Source organism: Anas platyrhynchos, chromosome 2 (assembly GCF_047663525.1).
Source record: "Anas platyrhynchos isolate ZD024472 breed Pekin duck chromosome 2, IASCAAS_PekinDuck_T2T, whole genome shotgun sequence".
Lineage (NCBI taxonomy): Eukaryota > Metazoa > Chordata > Aves > Anseriformes > Anatidae > Anas > Anas platyrhynchos.
This window is the reverse complement of record NC_092588.1, coordinates 75,952,860-75,972,633: the sequence shown is the minus strand read 5'-3', so window position 1 is coordinate 75,972,633 and position 19,774 is coordinate 75,952,860. Positions and strand designations below refer to the sequence as shown.

General features: G+C 39.1%; 1 protein-coding gene across 11 annotated transcripts in view; it reads left to right on the top strand.

The window, feature by feature from the left end:
• CTNND2 (catenin delta 2) overlaps nucleotides 1-19,774 on the top strand; it is a 644,010-nt gene that overhangs the window by 381,813 nt on the left and 242,423 nt on the right. For all 11 annotated transcript variants that reach the window (XR_011807716.1, XR_011807715.1, XM_072034965.1 and 8 more), the window contains one exon: nucleotides 9,101-9,295. Coding sequence is in view for 9 of the 11 variants with exons in the window: in XM_072034965.1 (XP_071891066.1) it covers nucleotides 9,101-9,295 (195 nt within the window). In the remaining 2 variants the exon portion in view is untranslated. The remainder of the gene's footprint in view (nucleotides 1-9,100; nucleotides 9,296-19,774) is intronic.

Sequence of the window (19,774 nt, the reverse complement as noted above, 5' to 3'; positions counted from 1 at the left end):
ATCTACACCTGGGGTCTTAGTGAATTAGCAAATGCCTGCTGAGGACGAGAAGGCTACTGGGAGGAGAAAGTGTTTAATATTCTATCAAAGGTGACTTTACTTAAAAGAACAAATGCTATCTGATGTTTTTTTCCATTCTCTTGGTGAAATGCAAGTTTGAGTACAAAGTGTTACAGATTAAAATCTCCAGAAGTTGATATTGCTCGCACATCTAATAATATGCAATCTCATTGTAAAAGGAATTAAAAAAGATAAGTTGCAAACACTTTTTTTTTCTTTTCTTTTTTTTTCTGTGAGCAACCCCCAAGTGTGGTGTCTTGGATTTCAGCTGCGTGTAGCAGAGTCTGGAACATAATGCTTGCCAAGAACTATGTGCAATATTCAACAGAGAACAGGATTTTTTAGAAGATGCATGCATGGTTGGGATTCATTGGAACGGTTTCTTTGCATTTTCACTGTTACCAGGAAAACTACCTGCTGAAACTGAACAAGCAGGAGTGCCAGTATGATTAGAACAGAAATTCAGCAAAGGCCAATGGAGGAGTATTGTGTAGTTGGACAGAGTGGACGCTTCATTACCCCCAGGGAGTTTTGTTTTCTGGTGTTACCCTTACCAAAGTGTTACATGGTGACATTTCCCTTTCAGAATCAGTCCTTTGCAAAGTGCATTCCTTAATCAGCACATTTTATATGCCAGTTGGAGTCTTCCCTGTCTAGTTTGGTCTAAGCTCTGGGTGTCTGTCCCACTCGGTGTGTGGCGGGGAGCCAGCACAGAAGCAGGCTCCCTGGTTTTCCTTGGTGGAGGAAGCTTTTTAGCACATCACACAGGATGCTGGAAGTGGTCGCTCACCCTACAAAGGTCCGTGGGTTTGGGGGTGTGCAGCCTGTGCTGCTGCTGGGATATCCGTGTCTGCCTCCATGAGGCCTGGAGCCTTGGGGAGGAAGGCAGGCCTTGCCTGGGGGTTACAGGCTTGCTGTTCCTCCCCTTGGTTTGCAAAATAAAAATAATAATAATAAAAAAAAAAAGTATTAACTGTTGTTAAATATCCCACAAAGTGTTTATTGCTGAATATTTATTCTGCATTTCACCAAGTACGCTGAATGTATTGCCCCGGCATGTGCTTTACCATGGAGCTTGTGGAGTGCCACAAGCTTTTACAGTTAAACAATTGGAATTAATATATTTTCATTTCTAGTTGGTGCAGAGGTAAAGCAAAACTTCACAGATCTCTTCTGACACAGAGGCTTGGTGTTGGTTTCTGGTTGTCGTGAGGCAGTGGTGAGCCCCCAGAGTAGCACAGGCCAGGCATCACCCTAATGCTGCATGTCGTAAATGGGGTTCTGGCTGTGGAGCGCTGCCTCTGCCAGTGCTTCTTTCCCCTTTCCTATGAATTTGGCAGGGCTGAGGGGGAAGGGAAGAGGCAGAGCTTAATAGAAGGGAGGGAAGAAGCACCCAATGTGATCATGCAGTTAATAATTTAAAGGGAAAAAAAAGTGTATGATCCTTGTCTTTCACTTTCTGCCTTGATGAAGGCAAACTGTTGCTGTATGGTATTGGTTGGTCTGGGGGACTTTTTGTTTTCTGTTTTCTTCAGTGACAGTTCTCTGTATCAGAAATGAAATGGGAATTATCTCCCTGAACTTGTCTGTCACATTTAATCTGCTGTATCTTTCTGGCTATCTTTGCCTCTTATCTCTTTGCTCCCAGTCATGCTACTTTTTTTTTTTTTCCCCACTAACAATTTATTTTTGATAAAATGTTTTAAGCAGGTGAATGCTTTTCAACAGAATGAGGACAGTGGCAGGAAAAAGAAAATGCTTGTGAGGAAACATACGTGTTTTTGTTTCCACCTAGATTTATACTGGTGTAGAATTTAAAACAAATTTATGGTTATTGGCTTTTTATATGGCTATTGATAACAATAACTTGGCAGCAAAAGCACATTGCATGACTAAAAAGTAAGCATTAAAAATTAAGAAAATATTTGTTTATCTTTTAAATGCACTTCAAAATGTAATTAGCTTCAACATTTGGTTTAAAAACTAGTTTAAGTGGGATAAAAATTATGCTGAGATTTCTTATAAGACATAGTAGACTTATCACATGACTTTATAGCTTATTTTACTACACTTAAAAGTATAATTATTTTTTTCTTGCTACCTTTCTTTATTTTTAGCAGTGATGGGAAAAGCACTAACCCTAGGTCATGGACTGGTTTTGCGGTGTCCTTTAAGCAGCCAAAGACAATCTCTCTTGAGGAGACTTTCCTAAGACCCTTAATCTGGATAATGGACAAATTGTGTCTGGGAAATTCCAGGGTGTGAACCATGCTGCTGAATGCGACAATATCCCGGCAGTGAAACTGCTAATAGGTTTGGTGGTGCAAAGATAGTTTACAAGAAACACCTCAGACCATTCATCATATTACAGTTTAATCTTTTAAATAGAAAGCGTGAGGAAAAGCAGTCTAAGAGACCAAAAAGTGAAGCAAGTATATCTTTCAATTTTCATGGCTTTTGTGTTTTAGCACATGAGAGATCATCACACAAAAAAATAGTATGAGCTGTGGATGCAAGAGTAACACATCCATGTTATTTGTGGACACCCAGTGTTTGATTTGAATTGAAAGGCATCATACGTAATCGATCAACTCAGTGATGATATTATTTCCTTCTTTATTTATATGAATATGCCTGAGTCATGAACAGAGTAGTGTAAGGAGAATGGAAGAAGAGTGTAAGGACAAATATTAGTTTACTTCTGAACTTCTGCTCGTTAATCTTTATTTCAACATTTGGGTAAAAACCAACCAAACAAAATCAACATATAAAGAATGTGTGCATAAAACCTAACCAGATGAGAGAAAGCTAAACCCAAATTAAAAGGAGTTCACTCCAGAGTCTATTTTGGTTCTGGTTAGCACAGATTATTGGTATGCCGGGGGCACAAACCGATGTACCCAAGGTGTGCATTAGCTGGTTCTGCCATATGGCCTGTCCTGTCTTAATGTAACCATCTGTCATGTCCTGATGATTTGTATTCACTTTCAGCACTTGGGTTAGATTAGTTTTCTTCTGTACCTTGCTTTTCGTCACTCAGTACTGGCATAGACCTGGTTTCTGAGTATATTTCTTGATGTAGATACAGTAACGTTTGTTGTAAGCTGTACTATCCTTTTCCGATGGTATAAGGAGAAGATGCATGTTATCAGACAAGTGCTCTGGAGAGGCTTTTACATACATTTCTGGAGGAAAAAGGTCAGTGTTTATAGCAAAATTCCAGTTACAAATGTTTGATTTCTTTCCTCTCCTATCCCCTCAGTTCTCTCTAATTTTGCACCTGGCTTCACATCAGCTTCTTTACGCGTAACCTAGACCAGTTTAGCGTCTATAAAATAGGTCTTCTTACTTATGAGTTCAGAGCAGAAATCTCTGTTTATATCCTCTTTCTCACATGTTGCTTTTTCTGAATGAAGCTATACCTCACTTCACTTCTTTCTGTCTTCTGCAAAGCATGTGGCATGCCAAAGCCACAAAAAATGCTGCGCTTCTTCTCCTGTAGTTTCTGTGCCTGCAGTCTCATTTCTATCTCAAGGATGAGCTCGTTGCAATGTTACCATCGTGTGGGTGATTTTATTGTGTATTTTTTCACTTGTAATCTAAGAAAAACTCATTGCAAATTAAATGAGCGATGTTGTCATTACATTTGAAATGAAAAATCTATACAGGCAATTGTGGATGGTCAATCCTCTTTGTTAAGAAATCAAATCTCCTGAGTGCTTTGCCTTGTAGTGTGTTCAAAATCCGAGTTTGGTACTCAGAGCCTGAAGTAGCCAGAGAGAAAATGTGTTGAAATGAGTGGGGTTGTAACCATGTTAGATTAAATGATGTAAACACGTTGCTGATAAGTGTTCTTTCTTGTAATATAATGGATATTGAGTTTCACCATCAGCTCATATCTCATTAGTGATGTTCCTGGGTTACATGTATAAGGAAAGTGCTTAACACTACCACTGAAGACTGTTTTGGCAGATTTGAAAATGAGGGGCTGAATATTTTATCTTGTCAAATCTGGATGGTTTTCTTCAGGTTGAGCTGGTTGCTTGCATATTTCATAATTCTAAAGAGCTCTGAAAGCCTGGTGAGGAGGGCAGCGCTGTGTGCTTCGCTCTTGGAGATGTTCAGAGTATCACGAATTCATAGGGCTCCAGCAAGGCAGGGTAACTCATTGTGCAGGCTGTCACAAGTGGCACAAATAAAAACTGTTCAGGGTTTATTAATGCATATATACATGTCTGTGTATCCATTAATTTGAATAGTTTTAATGGCCATAGCTTATTAAAATGAAAAACGCTGCCAGTGTGGTGGTTTACTGTATTGACCTAAACTGTCAGATTAGCAGTGTCATTTAAATGTGTCTATTGTATTTATTTCCATGACGGCTTGCACAGACTCTGAATAAGCAATCAGGGATTATTTTGTGCATCTCTCTCACGTTACACTTACCTGATTATAATATTTTCTTCTAGTGGAAAGTGAGATTTTTGTCAAAAAAAAATAATCCTGGAAAACAACCATATCCCCGTATTACTGAATAACATGGCAATCTTCATCTAGTAGGGGTATTTTTATTTTTATTTATTTTTTTTTTTTTTTAAAGGATAAAGGGTGGAAATTCTCTTTGGTCCAGTAGATAGGATTGCACTTCTCCTAGCTTCTTTCTATCGCCACCCTTGGAAGAGAGCAAAACTTCTGGGAATGTGATATCTTCATTCAGTAAAACTTGTGGAAAACACTAGAGGCATCCCATTTAGTGTCAGTCTTATTTTGAAGACTTCAGAAAGCAGAGAAGACTCTTTTCCATTCTCATGGTTAATCAATTTCTGTTTAAAAAATATATATGTATGTATATACCCTGGTTTGTTTTTTTTTTTAAGACTTGTCTGCTTTTTTTCTGTTTTATCTTGCAGCTTTTTTTAGAGCCATTGAGTCTTCTCCATACTTTCCGTTGTGATGGATCTCCCGCATTGCAATTAAATATTTCCTCAGTCTTTTTTTTCAGACTAAAGATTGGACTATTTAAGGAATTAATGTGTGTTTTATGCAGCCCTCAAGTAATAGTTTTCTTCTTCTCAGTGCTTCTGTTTTGTTTTTGTAATCTTGAAGGAAGGAAACTAAAACACTTCAGAACCATGATCATAAGAATTGTGTCTACTCTCGTGCTAAATGTCTCATCTGTAATTAACAGCTTGCAGAACTGTAGATGTAATAACGAGTTGTCTTTGGACTTGTACATAGACCTGTCTTGAACTGGCTCAGTGCCTTGTACCCTCCCGAGGGCAAAATGGTGTTGCTGTTTGGGGTGGGCTGGCCAGGGAGGGGGATGATTCTTGTGCATCATCTGCAGAGGTGCATGTGGGCTCGGTGAACATCGCTGCTTTGGTTTCAAGAAACCCAGAGTGGTGGGGTGAAAGGATGGTGCCTGGTGAAGGGAGGGTTTGGGCAAGCGCGGTTTGGGGTGAGCAATGCCTTCCTGACAGCTTTAGGTTTAGGGAAGCAACTTCTGACTGCGATGAGCCTCCTTGGACGTGAGAATGGTAACGGGCCTTGGTAATCCAGTGTTTATTACTTCCTTGTAGTATATTGATTTCTGCTTTCCCATTCTGACCTTGTTGCTTTTCTGGACCTCTGTGAGCTGTAGACTGCACAAATGCAAGATGTTTTGAAGCAAACTGTGCAGATCCACTCACAGCTTCAGGCAGTAAAGGATGTAGCCATTTGCTACTAACCCAGGTGCTGGCAGGAGGCACGTTATGCCTGTCCCTTTCTCAGTGGCATCAATTCTCCAAGTTCACGGTCTTGGTTTTGATCAATTATCCTAACCATCTTTCCAATGCCCTCCATAGTAGCAGCAGGACATGGCAGAGAGGGGCTGACTGTAGGTAGGATGCAGCTGTCTGAAATCCATCTCACACACACTTTTTTCTTTAATAATACAAAAAAAAACAACAAGCCTTTTGTTGATTTCAACTGTAATTGCACATTAGCTTTTCAGAAAGTTATCTATGTGATCTTTATCAGGTGTGATACAGCACCAGCAACAGACACAACTGGCTCCTCTCTCCCTATGGTTGTTGGTTAGTCATTTTAATATTTAAATAAATGTGCAATAAAATGTGTTGCTCCTAAGTTTAGACTTGAATAAATTAATGTGTAAGAATTGACAGAGCAAGAGAAAAGGCATTTTAATTGAAAGCAGATCTAGCTATTCTGGCTTTAGAAATAGCAAGTTAGTAGAAACGTTAAAAATGATTGTGATGTTCTATCTTTTATATATTGCTTTAAACAAAATTTAAGAACTTTTAAGGGTGCTAGTATCTTGTGTTTAAGTACTGATGTCTGATTATTTGGAAATTGTGTATTAAAATTGCTTAGTGAGCCCTGTAGAAAAGTATCAGTTTCTGCCTGAAACTAATTGTGTTCAAGGGACTTGTTTTAAAAAGTGCTTATTTACTTAGAGTAGTTTTATTTTACCATTCCCTGTGAATTAACGAATGTTTAACACAAAAATTACTCAAAGACACATGCACAGTAAGTCGTATCAACTTCGAAGCTGCTAAGCTGGATGTCTAAGGAACAATCTCCAAGTTTGTGCAACAAGATGAAGTGTATTACAGGACTGTTACTGAAACGGGTACAAAGTGAAGAATAGTTGTATGGCTCATGTTCTGATAGCCTTAATGTTGGAGATCTGAGAGTGTTTATGTTTCTGAAATGAAAGTATTTTAATTATCTGTTGAAATCTTTGTCTTCCTGAAATGTAATAGGGAGACTGTGCAAGTTACGTGGGTTTTCCTGTACTGTTTGTCCTTGTCTTGTTTGCTTGAACTGTAATGCGTTCTGGGCAAGGAAGTGTCTCTGGTTATACATATGTTTACTGTTTAGTACAACGATGTTCTAGTCCTAGTAGTATGTGCAGTATGCAAATAAACTGCTGTGGTGGAGTTTTAAATAGACCAGCATTTAGCAGTTGCAGATTTGGGACTGTCGGTAAGAGTATGGAAGAGGCTGAAATAAGCTCACCTCACCAGAGCTATAAACATAGCATAATGTGTGACAGCAAGTTAATATTTGGGTTATACTGCCACAAAAATCAATGGGAAAAAAAATCTTTCAGTTTGCTGTAAGCAAGATTATAAGGAAACCTATTGCTTCAAAGAGATTGTTTATTTTTTTAAATGGACAAAAGTCGTACCTATAGAAGGAGGTATAATTATTCTGCAGCAAGCCTGGTTTGCTGATACACTGTTGAACCTCTGAAATATTGCCCTCATTTTTTTTCCCTATATATTTTCCCTAAATACAGATTGAACCAAGTGCACAGTGAAAGCAGCTCATGCAAAAATTTGGGCGTTATGATAATTGGCTGTATTTTCGGGCACTCTGTGGGTTGCTAGACTTTGGCAGAGCTTTTCTGAGTATCGGTCACAAAGGTGCAAGGGTTAAAGAACATTTGAAAATGTGGACCAGGGAGAATTTAATTCTTTAAGAATAATATCAACTTCCTGGATAATTGCAGTCGTTCTAGGTAAAATATGTTGTTCAGGTTCTTGGCAGGTTTTCCAGTAAGGGCAACAACAGAATTAGTTGCAGTAGCATGCTAATGGCAACTCAGTCTGAAAAATGTTTGAAGGGAAAAATATGCAAATAAGATATTCCACTTAAAACATGCATCTATGTGGAAAACTTTGCAATAAATCCTGAATATGGCACATGCTGATTAGAGAGAAGGAAATAGAAGAAATTATTCTTTTCCTCCAGACAATTTATATTAAGGTTTAAATAATTTTGTGTGTCCTTCTCATTTCTATCCTGCGTTGATATCACACATCACTTTATATCTTTGCTTTGTGTTTTAGAAATATTTAGTGTTTGTTTATGCAACGAAACCCCTGTCAATGCAATGAATGTGGTAGAGGCTTCCAGTAGGCATGCCTACATAACTTGTCTGTAAACAGCACAAGATAAGGTGGTAGAAGCCTGCATCCAGGATTTTAATCTCATAGGATTAGCAGAAAGGGATGTGGTAGTTGTATCTCTGATTGCTTTTCTAAATATTTAAATAGCATGCTACCATGTTGCAGAGTAGACCCAGCTTTGTCAGGTGTTGCTAGCTTAGTTTCCTACTTCTTCCCTTCAAAATGTGTAATGTTTGTATGCCTTCCCAATGACTATCCTTGGGAATCCTGACAAACCACGGAACTGAAGTGCCTGTGTTCCTAATATGACAAAACGATGCAAGTGATAAGACTAATCACAGCTATACAAGTCTCTTTTTTAACGTCATGATAGAAAATACTATTTTTCAACTATTTCTAATAGTTGAAAAAGAAAATATTTTAATGCAATTACAGTCGATCTTGTTATTAGAGGGAGGGGGGGAAAAAAGGCGTCGTATCCTTGCAATGTTTTTTCCAGATGGTGTGTTTAGTTTATTCATCCTCAGAGGATTTAAGTTGTAGAGTCTTCGAAATACGATTGTTTTAAACAGTTGAGGACAGAATGCTGATAAGGCTCAACCGTTTTATTGTACTTCCAGTGAATCAGCAAAAAGATCAGCCTTCATACAACTACATCAGCTCATTAGCTTTTATTTCATTTGTAGATATTGAGGTATGGACATAACACTCAAAGCTAGTTCCGACTCTTTCTCTTCTCCCCCATTCCTGATTCTTCTGTGGTTGCCTTTGGACTGAAGCATTCATGGATTAGGAACAGCTCCTCCTGCCCATATATCTGTGTAGGACTTTTTTAGCGGCCTTTCATGATCCCCCTCTCACTCTCCAATATCCATAGTTCCCTTGAAAAAAATTAGGTTTTGGAGTAGATAATAGGCATCTGGATGATGTGACTAAAGCAAGCAGAGCTGCTGCTGCCATTGCATGCTGTTTCTTTGTATGTTGAAAACTTTTTTGGGGGGGAAAGGGGGTGTTGTTGTTTAATTGCTACCTTCAAGTAAAATTTTCATAAAGTCACATTCTGCATTTGCTACTTTTTTTTTCCCCCTATCTCCTAAATGTCTCTTAAATGTCTCTTGCAGCTGGGTCTCGGGCATCTTACAGCAGCCAGCACAGCCACCTTGGCTCCGAGTTAAGGGCACTACAGTCTCCAGAACATCATATAGATCCTATTTACGAAGACAGAGTTTATCAGAAGCCCCCTATGAGGAGTCTCAGCCAGAGTCAGGGGGACCCTCTGCAACCAGCACACACAGGCACATATCGCACTAGTACAGGTAGGTGAATGTAACTTGCGTGATTGTCTTTTTATAAGTTCTGTCTTACTCTTTAGTACTATTTCTTCTCTTTCTGATGTGCTAAACAACACACATTGTGTGCATGCCAGTCAAACGAAATACTTTACGCAGATGCAGCTATCAGCAGAACCCTAAAGGCATACACAAAATGTAGAAATGCTTAATGCTGTATTATGTATACAGTAGGTTAAGCTAATCTAGGGAGGAAGCTTACTTACAAGGAGAGTGTTTTTATTAATCTTGTGTACTCTCTTCAAGAGAAATCTATCATCTCTGAAGAAAATGCTAGGAGTTTTTTATTTTTTTTTTGCTTGCAAAGATATTTTGTGTGTTGTAAAGAGACTATGAAGTTCTTTCCTCATGAAACTGAAGGACTGTTTAGTTGGATTTGAAATGAATAATATGTAAATGATCTTCTTCTCTCCTACAAAGGTACTCCTAGGTACAGGTACAGACACAAACTTGAACTATGCCACAGAGAAGAGCTGTTAGCATCACTTGATTTATCTGTAAATAGGAATGATTGTGCATGAAGTGCATTGGTGTACAAGTCCTCCTCACAGAATGTCCTCTCAACCAAGTGAAGTGCAGCTGTATGTTGGAACCCGCAAATAGATCACAAATCAACAGGGATATTTCTGGTATTTAATGCACAAAATAATTAGAGTATATAAATTCAACAGCCAAAATAGCCTAAAGCAGATGTGGAAAGAACTTGCCTTAGGAATTGCAAGTATTTCTGGTGTCTTATCTTTGCTGCATTGATCAAATAGGGAAGATTCTGACCATTCTCAAATTACTCTCGTTTTCATCAAGAAAAGGTTACGTGTACTTTTTGGAGCAAGAGAGTTTGCTTTTTTATAAAACTTACTTTTCTTTTTAAAATCTTTCCTCCAAAGGAAAAGCTGGTAGTTTTGCATGGCTGAGATTTCTACTGCTTTATGAAAGTTTTGAGTGTTGAGCGTATAAGTGAAAATACTTAAAAATTCTGTGAGTGACATCTTTTTTAGTTAAATACCTGTAACAACTTCATACTTTTTGAAGAACACCACGTCCTTCCATTGGAAGAAACTAACATAGTATATGTTTTGCATAGTCATTTTTGTATGTTTCTATGAGGAAAGGTGACTGTCCTTCCCATGACTGGGATAAGACATCTGTCTAAATCACAGAGCAGCAGAGGCAGTGATAGTGAGTGAAGCAATGTGTATACTGAGCTTTGATCCTCACATTGCACATGTAGCCTTCTATTTCTTATACTAAGCACGCTTTCCCAATCATGCCCTGAAGAGGGTTTCTTGTTTTGCTTGCAGAAGCCTGAAGTATCAGGCTGTCTTGTGGCAGTTATCTTCAGAGCACCTCCATAAGTAAGGAAACCCTATGAACATAAATCACAAGTATAGGGAATGCAACTGGTACGCAGGATGTTGTAGGTAATATGTGAAGATGGATTTTCAGAAGGAAAGGGGAAGAGTTGCACAAAGATGCTGATGTGGATAGCAGAAATGGGCCCTGTGAAGGTGATTTTCATTGTTGTTTTCTTTGGGATACAGACTTGAACATTACTCTTGGCTCATTCTGACGGACTGCTCCATCAGTCCAGCTCTGCATTGCACTAATCCTCCCTCACTTTTTCCCTCTGCCCCTATCATCAGGGCATCAAAGAAAGCTAGATACATGCCAAGCCATACAGTGTATTGCTTGGTGTAGATGGATGCTGTCAGTCTTTTTGCGCAACCAGCTTGAAGAGCAGTCAGTACTCAGAGGGAGTCTTGGGCTCCTTCTTCTTGAGCTCTCAGTCTCCTTCTGCCTCTACCACAAGTGCCTGTAGGAACATACTCCTTCTGCTTCATGCAGAAAAGAGAATGCAAAATTAGTTGAAAGACTTTGGACAAAGTCTGATTTTTCTTCTCTTCAGCTGACATTACACATCAGAAACCAAAATTATGCTAATTATACTTGGAAGCCATCTACTTATGCTTTCTTTTCAAAAAAAAAAAAAAAAAAGAGCTCCTACTGAATTTGAAGCTTTCACATTTCTGACTCAGAATGGAAATGTTTTTTTTTTCTTTCCTTTAAAAAAAGGCATCACCTCTCTTTTGTGAGCTCTGAAGTAGTTACTACATTCAGGAATGTTTACAGAACTAAGGATAAAGCCTGCTCAGTTTCTCATCCTCTAGGTGAAGCAACAATCAGTGAACAGAACTCTTAAGATTTCTCTGTGGGGTATACGAAATTCACTTTGTGCTATGTGCTCACTGTATTTTTGCTTGTGTGTATACTTTTGTATTTTTCATGTATTTCACTAATGAATGAAATGCATAACCATAGTTCTGCAACAAAGGCTAAGTATCGCAGGAGGTATAAAATAATAGGACCTTGCAGAACATCGTCTTTTCCAGCATAATTTCAGGTAGGGTCAGAATGATTTCTTCATCACTTTGAAGCTTAAATTATGACTGGGTGTGTTCCTGTCATGGTGTCTCAGCTAAAAATAATCCTTCAAACTTAACAGCAGTAGCTGCATAGGCTTCTTTGGTTTATAGCTTTTACTAAACGGTCACTTTTGGTCTTCAAAGGGTAGTGCCTTCTGTCTTATAAAATGTAAACAGCCTAAACTTCTGCACTAAAACTAGCAATAAATGTGAATTCTGCTTTTGAAACGTGAATCCACGAAAGATGTAATTGGAGGGACTACTCCAACATGTGAATATCAAAATAATTTACTTACTGAATAGGAACATAACTTGTATTTGCAACTCAGCCTAATAACGCTAATAATTTATGTCAAGTTAGGTATGTCACTTATTTTCCTTACAAATCTAAAGACCTTGCTTTACTCATTTAAACCATGAGCTAACAAGAAGTAGAGACAAGCTTATTTGATGGGATGCTTTCATGAGCACCACTGGAATTTGAAGAGTGCTATTACTAATAGATAGATTTCCTTACAGCCAGAATGGGTCACAGAATAGGCATTCTTTTGCAAGTTTGCTTAGTTTGTCAAATCAGAAGTTGGAAGCTGACAGCACTGTGCACGCTTATAGAGACACTTGCCTCTTTTATCAAGGGTCCAATGAAGACAAGCCCTCTTCTATAAAAGGGTGTGATTGCTGGATAAAATTATGAAAAGCTTTGGAAGAGAGGGGTTCCCAGTATACTGTGAGGGATTGGTTGTAATTGGGAGCATCTGTGCTTACTCTGGACCTTCACAAATTGGGCTTGGAGCATTATCAGTTGAAAAAAGTGATTCTTGTTAAAAGCAAGGGAGGTACTGGTGAACTGTGGATGTGTAGAGCTAAAAACTTGCACAGTGCTCAAGCTCTGGAGAGTGTTTCTTGGTTTTAGAGGCTATACATGAGTATCTTTGTCCTCAACCCCAGTTAAGCAGGAAGGAAGGACCGGCAATTACACTGGAGGAACAAACCTGTCCTCCTCAGCCCTGTGAAGGACATGCATCTCCCTCGTTCCCAGGAGCCTTGACACCCTTGAAGAAAGCTGAAGTATTGTCTCAGGGTGCACAGACTGTCTCTGCCCCTGGCCCCTGATGGTCACTGTGGGGAATACCCAGTGGCCCAGCTCTCATCATGGGAAATCCAGCAGCTTTGAATGGTCGTGCAGTCAGTTGGTGTTAGTATTGAGTGCTGGGTGCTCAGACCAGAAGTACAGGTACCTCTCGAAAAAGACAGGGTGTGTAAGGCAGTTGGAGCACCTGTCTGTGCTTTCCAGGGAAGTGGAAGGAGATTGTGGGAGGAGAGAGTAGGCTCTGTGGTTGAACAGGTGCAGCATAACTGAAGTTAAAAAGGGGACTGCAAAACAAAACATCTGTTGCAAATGAAGTCAAACAGTGGAAGGATAAGCAGTCAAAATTTGCATTGCCTTTGAAGAGTGGCTTGGCACAGGAAGTGAGGGATTTACCAGGTGTGGTTTATCTGTCAGGGAGTGCGTGTGCGGCAGGGACACTCCTGCAGCACTTCTTGCTACTGCTTCTGAAGCTGCCTGTCCCTGTGTGCTCAGGCAGCTGCTAGGCTGCCCTACAGCTTCTCCTCTGGCCTCCTCTCCTTCAGATCAGGCCTCCCCGAGCTTGTTCATGCTGGATCTCAGTGCCTCTACCAGCCCGAAGCTGTCTTTTGTTAAAAGCTGTGGCTCCACAAGCTGTTCTGCCTCCTGGGTGCCGTGGTGGAGGATGCTGATCAAAGAGAAGAGGCCTGTGAAATTTGTGATAGCAAGTGCCAAACAGAAACGGGGCTCCTTGTCAGCTGGGTTTCTTGTGTAGAGGGAGGCTGCAGTCAGGAGAGCGCTGTGGTATTGATGTGGCAAGTCGGAGGGGGTGCTTTTCGGAGGGAAGAGTTATCCGTGGTAGGCTGGTCCTGTGTCTGCCAACAGCGTGTCACGTTTCAGCAGTGGTGACTAGGCAAGAATGTGCTTATTGCAGGCGCTTTCAGGGATTTGTTTACTTTCAGTGGTCAGTACACAAGGGACACATGCAGCACAGAGCCACTTTCCTAGCTAACGTTATCTTTTGTCCATAGAACTATTGCTCTAGTGGGGTAGGGGCAGTGTTTGCTCTAGGAGTCCAGTCTTCTCTTCTGGTGACATGGGGACCCTCCTGAGTGAAGTGGGGCACGGACATGTGCCGGGGATCAGACATGCTGCTGGAGGCATAGCAAGAGGATCCATGCCGGTGCCTGCTGCTTCATACCTGGCTTTTGCTGTCCTGGAGGTCAGGCAGTAGCTGAGAGAAGACTTTACAAGCATGATTGTTGTTCCCTTTCTTGTCAGTGAGCTGGTGGCTTCCTTGCAACATGGCTGGGCTCTTTCTCTTTTCTTCCTCCTTGTTCCATCTTACCAAGTATCTGTGGTGAAGATCAGGTCTGTTCAGGACCTAAAGGGAAGGCAGGAGAGGGAGAAGCAAAACCCCTTTTTTGCTGCCCCAGACAGGAACAGGCCTTCTAAAACTGATTGTACTGCCTTTTTTGTGAGAGTGCGGCTCGTTTTGTTGCTTCTGAGTGTACAAATGGCCTTGAGCTCTTCTCCTTGTTTGAGTTGCACAACCAAAGCAAGGCCATACAACCCTTCTCTTCAGGGGAGTTGCCTCCCAAGTGTATGGTTTCCACCCACCTCCAGCTCTTGGTGCCAGGTCCATGTGCCATTTGTCTCAAGCCCTTGGAGTTTGCCTTCCTATACAAAACATTGCTGTGGTCCCGATCCATTCAAACTTCTTACATACACCACTTGCTGTATGTTTCTTTTACACTTTTTTTTAGTGCTGGCACAGCTTAGGCTTTCTGTGATTCCCAAAATTTAGCTGTTTCTTTTAGCTCCTTTATCTCTTTCAGAAGGAGCACAGCACTACAAAGGATGTATCACTTGACCAATTTCACAAGACTGTATCAATTTCACAAGACTAAATATTTATCTTCGTGTGTAATAAAGTATAGGTTATATTTGATATTTTTAGAAATCAACATTATTTCAAGGTGAAGATTCTTTCTAAAATTGCAAAGCAATTTTCTATTATTTGGAAAATTGTCCACATGAATAAAGTTGATGTCTGTATCCTATAAAACAATGATTTACTCAACTTTTAAGAACAATTAAGCCTACTTTATAGTAATCTTGTGGCATCACAAAGTGATAGCAATTTTTCTGCTGTCATAGATAAACTGTCCTTTAATCATTTTAACTATAAACTTCTAATTTATTTTTATTGCTTATGAAATAGTTTATAACAGTATTAAGATGATATCTAAAACAAATATAAGAATGTTTCTTAAACTTTGCTTTGAGAGGTGTCTTTGATAGCAATTCACAATACCGTATAGCAACCAGCCCCTTGTAAAGTTGTTGGTTTTAGCCATTTAAAACCACTGAAGTCATATAGTATTTAAATGTGCTGGAAAAAAATCTGGGAAACTAGCACAGAATTCTAATGTTGAAAGGGGACCATGTAAAAGTGACATTTTGGGAGTCCAATTTTAATGTCATGATGAATTCCACGTAGTGGGCTTGGTTCACAGAAAGTATTTTGACAGCTGCAAGGCCAGCAAACATAGCATCAGCTCTGGGAGTTGGACCTGGAGCTTCAGCCTTGCTCATCACCAGTGACAGGCTTCACAGAGCCGTTGATATCCCAGCCATCCCACAGCCATCTCATTCTTTTCCAGTTTGTGTTAGTATTGCTTCTCCTCATGGAATTGGAATTTAGTTAACTAGATGTATGACTTAATTCTGTGGACTTCAGACTTGATGAGTAAAATGAATTTTTAGAGAATTAATAGAAGAACAATGTATTTTTTCTCTTACATGCAGTGAAGTGTCTTCAAAGTGTTACAGTGTCATTGGTATAGTTTCACTTCACTTTCAGAATAACATCTAGCTGTTAATGAGAAGCTACCTGTTGCATGCTGATTCCTGTGCTGCAAATATTTAATCTGGAAGTAATAAGGTAACTTTAGTTTCAAAGACATTTTTCTTAATTTGGGGCTTAAAGTTGTCACTTCAGCCAAAAAAGAGCAGTGACATCAGAAACAGTTTTGAGTTAACCCATTTGGATTAAACCCTTTGTCTGTTATGCTGCTTCTCAAATCCTTTTTTCTTTTCAGTCCTGAAGTACAACAGTTAGGTTATAAATATCAAACGTCATTTACTTCTGCTTAGATTGTGTGTCTTTTTTCTGGCTGTGGGGCAGGTTTGTTTGTTTGGTTTGGTTTGTCTTTTGCTTTGTCACAAGATGAAGTGATATTCAGTGGCATACTGTGATGCCACAGCTGCAGATTAATTGAGAATCATGCTGGTAAATCACACGGCATGGAGATCTGGCTATAGGACATAATGTTTTCCGGGAAATTAAAAAAGAAAAATTACTCCTACCGCCGCATCTCCATTAGTTTGGTAATGTTGTGATAATAGACCTGCATTCCTAACTGACATCCACTTGATGACATTGGTTTAGGGGAGAGAATTATAGGAAACAGGTGGGGAACAAATCTTCAGTATGAAGTAAATTGAGCACAGAACACCACAGTGATCTGCATAGAGGATAACAAATCACCTCAGAGCAATGGGAAGGTGTAATCCCATTTCATTTGACAGATCCTGGTTGTCTAATGTAGCCTTATCTGTGACTATATTCTTGTATTTGTTCTAAGGCTTCTTTTCTTCCAGGTATTCTGTATGGTATCTTGTTTGAGAAGGGATTGGTTTTGGTTTTTGTTTTTTTTTTTTTTTTCATTACTATTTACAATTTGGAAGGACAATAATGAAAGACATTGCTTTGAATTTCAGTGGTCCCTGTAAAGCTGTGGACAACAGCAGTGGGAGAGGGAGCAAAGTGGCAGGAGATGAAAACTTCAGATCCACCTTTTTAATCTGTTATCAATATCCCCCTTAGAGTGGAGAAGCTTTCCTCCAAATAAGGTGCTCATAGCTTTAAAGTATGAAGCCTGTGTTTAAGTTCCATTGAGGAATATTGTACCTATCTGAAGGTAGCCCAGACTTCACTGTTGCTCAGAATAGAAACTTGTTAAAATTGTTTGTATTCACAGCCTCCTTCCTCTGTCTCATAAACAGAGTACCTCCAGAGGTTTGTGGTATGCCCTACATATTTTCTAATTTTTCTGTTCTCTTTTTTTCAATAGTGGGATGGCTTAAAGCATGTCTGAATGCATCTGAGATGTCCTTTAACTTTTGCCACCCATCGAGGTAGAAGTGTGATTATAAAATTTTGGCCATGTTTTTGAATACAGGGTACCTGGTTCCCTGAGAAATCTCACCTGCCTCTATTGAGAAAATACAGTGGCTACTGTCTGTCAGAAATTGTCTGTATGTTTATCAACTGTTTACGCTATAACTGTAGCTTCAGGGAGGTTAAAGCCTGGTCACACTAGACTTCAGGAATATATTTTCTCTTATTTACTTCATTGTTGTGCAGGAATAGAAGGCTGTCCTTTATGAAATATGAAATGATTCAAACACGTTCCATAAATCTCCTTGTAAATACTTGCTGAATGAAAACACAATGCTGTGCCTGAGGTAAATACCCAGTAATGTCTTCAAGAGGGCTAATGCTTTTGTTAAAGGATCATTCTTTCTGCAGCATTGTATTTAAAGCCACTCTTTTAAAAATCACCAGCGCATTATAATTTTTAACTAAAGCTGTATTTTTATTATTTTTGTTAAGACTACCTACTTTTACAGGTAATCTTTTCCTCTCATCGTATTTCAGCATCATGCATGTAGGGGAGGAGCTTTTACGAGTAGATAAAGGATTCAAAGATAGTTTACACTCTAACGGGTCCATCAACTTTCTAACTATCATTTGCAGAACTTAGGTTAGTATTTTTAAGATGCACTAATTGTGTGGTCTGACACTGGAATACAACTGACTAATTTAATAATTAATTAATTCTATATTCCAGAGTCAAAAATGTTAATTAAAATAGCTGAAGTTCATTACTCTGTCCTGAAGAATAATGACTAATAACCATTTTATAACTTGGGATTATTGCATACTTATTAGGAAGAAGTCAAAATCTGAAGGAGAAGACAGGTTTCCACAATATGTGGAAACTTTTAATCTGTTGATGTGTTACTGTCTTTTTTCTTTTGTTTTCTTTTTTAACATTTTGTGATAGTAATTGTGACTTTGGTCGGTGCCTTTGTTTTATGCTGGCTGGAAAAGAAACTTGTAACAGATTTCAAGAGAAAGTGAATTTGGAGGGGAAGCAGAAATTTAGTTGCTTGTCTACACCTAGTGGCACTGTCTCTTTTTTGCTTTGATCAGGTTTTATGATGGTTATGGTCATTATATTCCATGTGCACAAGGTGAAAGAAACCATGTTGTACTACAGAGGGCTAAAGTGATGGATATGTCTTCTGTTGTGCCATTGCTCAGGGTTGAATTTTATCTCCAGTGAGAAAACGGGTGTGATGAATTTTAATATCTCAAAGACTGAAAAGGCAATTGCTTTCAAGGGCATCAGCAGTTGATATTTTCTCTTTTTAAATGCTCATGTAACAAATGAATTAAACTGCATGTTCTCCCCAAATTGAGGGGTGCAATTCAGAGAGATGAGAAGCAATCTGAGGAAAGATCTTGGCAGAATACCTTTAGCAGACAAATTGGCATCTGATTATGACGTTTATGTGGATGCACCTTTTTTTTTTTTTTTTTGTGCAGAGAAGCATGTTGAAACATGCTAGAAATCTGAAAGTCTGAGAATGCAAGCTGCATGAGTTAGTGGAGATTAAAATCTGTCAGTCCTAAAATTCAGTCAGTTCCTGAAGGTGGAAAGGATTTTTTTTTATATTGAAAACTTGAAAAGGTCATGGCTTCTGCCTTTCTTGATTGTAAAAAAAAAAAAAAAATTTTTAATCTGCATAAAATCTTGGTGTCCCCTCAGCAAACTACATGGATCTCAAAATGATGCTTTAGCAATATGTGCTTTTGTGATACAGATTGTATTATTGTGATGGGCATCCCATAACTTTGGAATCTGATGGTGAAAGATGATTGAAGGGGAAGGATACAGATTCTACAAAGGTTTTGGGTGTGGGGATATGAGGTTAGGCACAGCAGTGAAGCCTTTTAACAGATCTCTCTGAGGAGGAGGCTGCATTCAAGTTTTGACTTTATCAGGTTTCAATGAAGCCTTAAAACATTGTTGCAAATAAAGATTTCATTTTTAGGCGCCATATTTATTAAATTGAAATACAGATCACTAAGATACAATTTCCGTTAGTATTGCTGTTACCTGAATTATTTTTGTGTGTATTTCTTCATTTTTTTGTTTAGAGGTACAAATATTCTTTCAGATGCCTTTATTCATAAGGTATGTATTCATTACCATTGCAAGCCCTAATGGAAATGGGTGATTTCAGATCGATGCTTGTTGATCACATACTTGAAGCCACAAATAAAATGATTACTAGTAAAGAAATGCCAAGTCTGAATTGGTGATCAAGAAAACTATTCCATATGCTAAGGGTAAAGCAGTATCAGTGTGCATCTTCCCCCAGTAGAAGGGGGAAGATTAAAAGGGGGAAAAAATAAGTATTTCAAAGGAAAAGTAAGCACAAAAGGGAAACTAAGACACAGTGTGAGAATTTTCAAACTGAAGTGCAACACTATAGACAAAAGAAGTTTTCAAAGCGACCACATATGAGTTGTTCTGTAAACTGAAGAGTAGCTCAGAAGCAGAGCGGGATATTTTTTTCCATAATACAGGAAGAATCAATGAGGAGGATCAGTTTCTAAGCAAAGGAACTTTCAGCCTTGTAACAGCTAATGTCAGATCTGAAAATGCTTTGAGAAAATAAAAATGAAAGGGTACATCAGTGCAGTATCAGAAACAGCGTGGCCAGCAAGACCAGGGAGGTGATCGTCCCTCTGTGCTGTTGAGGCCGCACCTCGAGTACTGTGTTCAGCTTTGGGCCCCTCACAACAAGAAGGACATC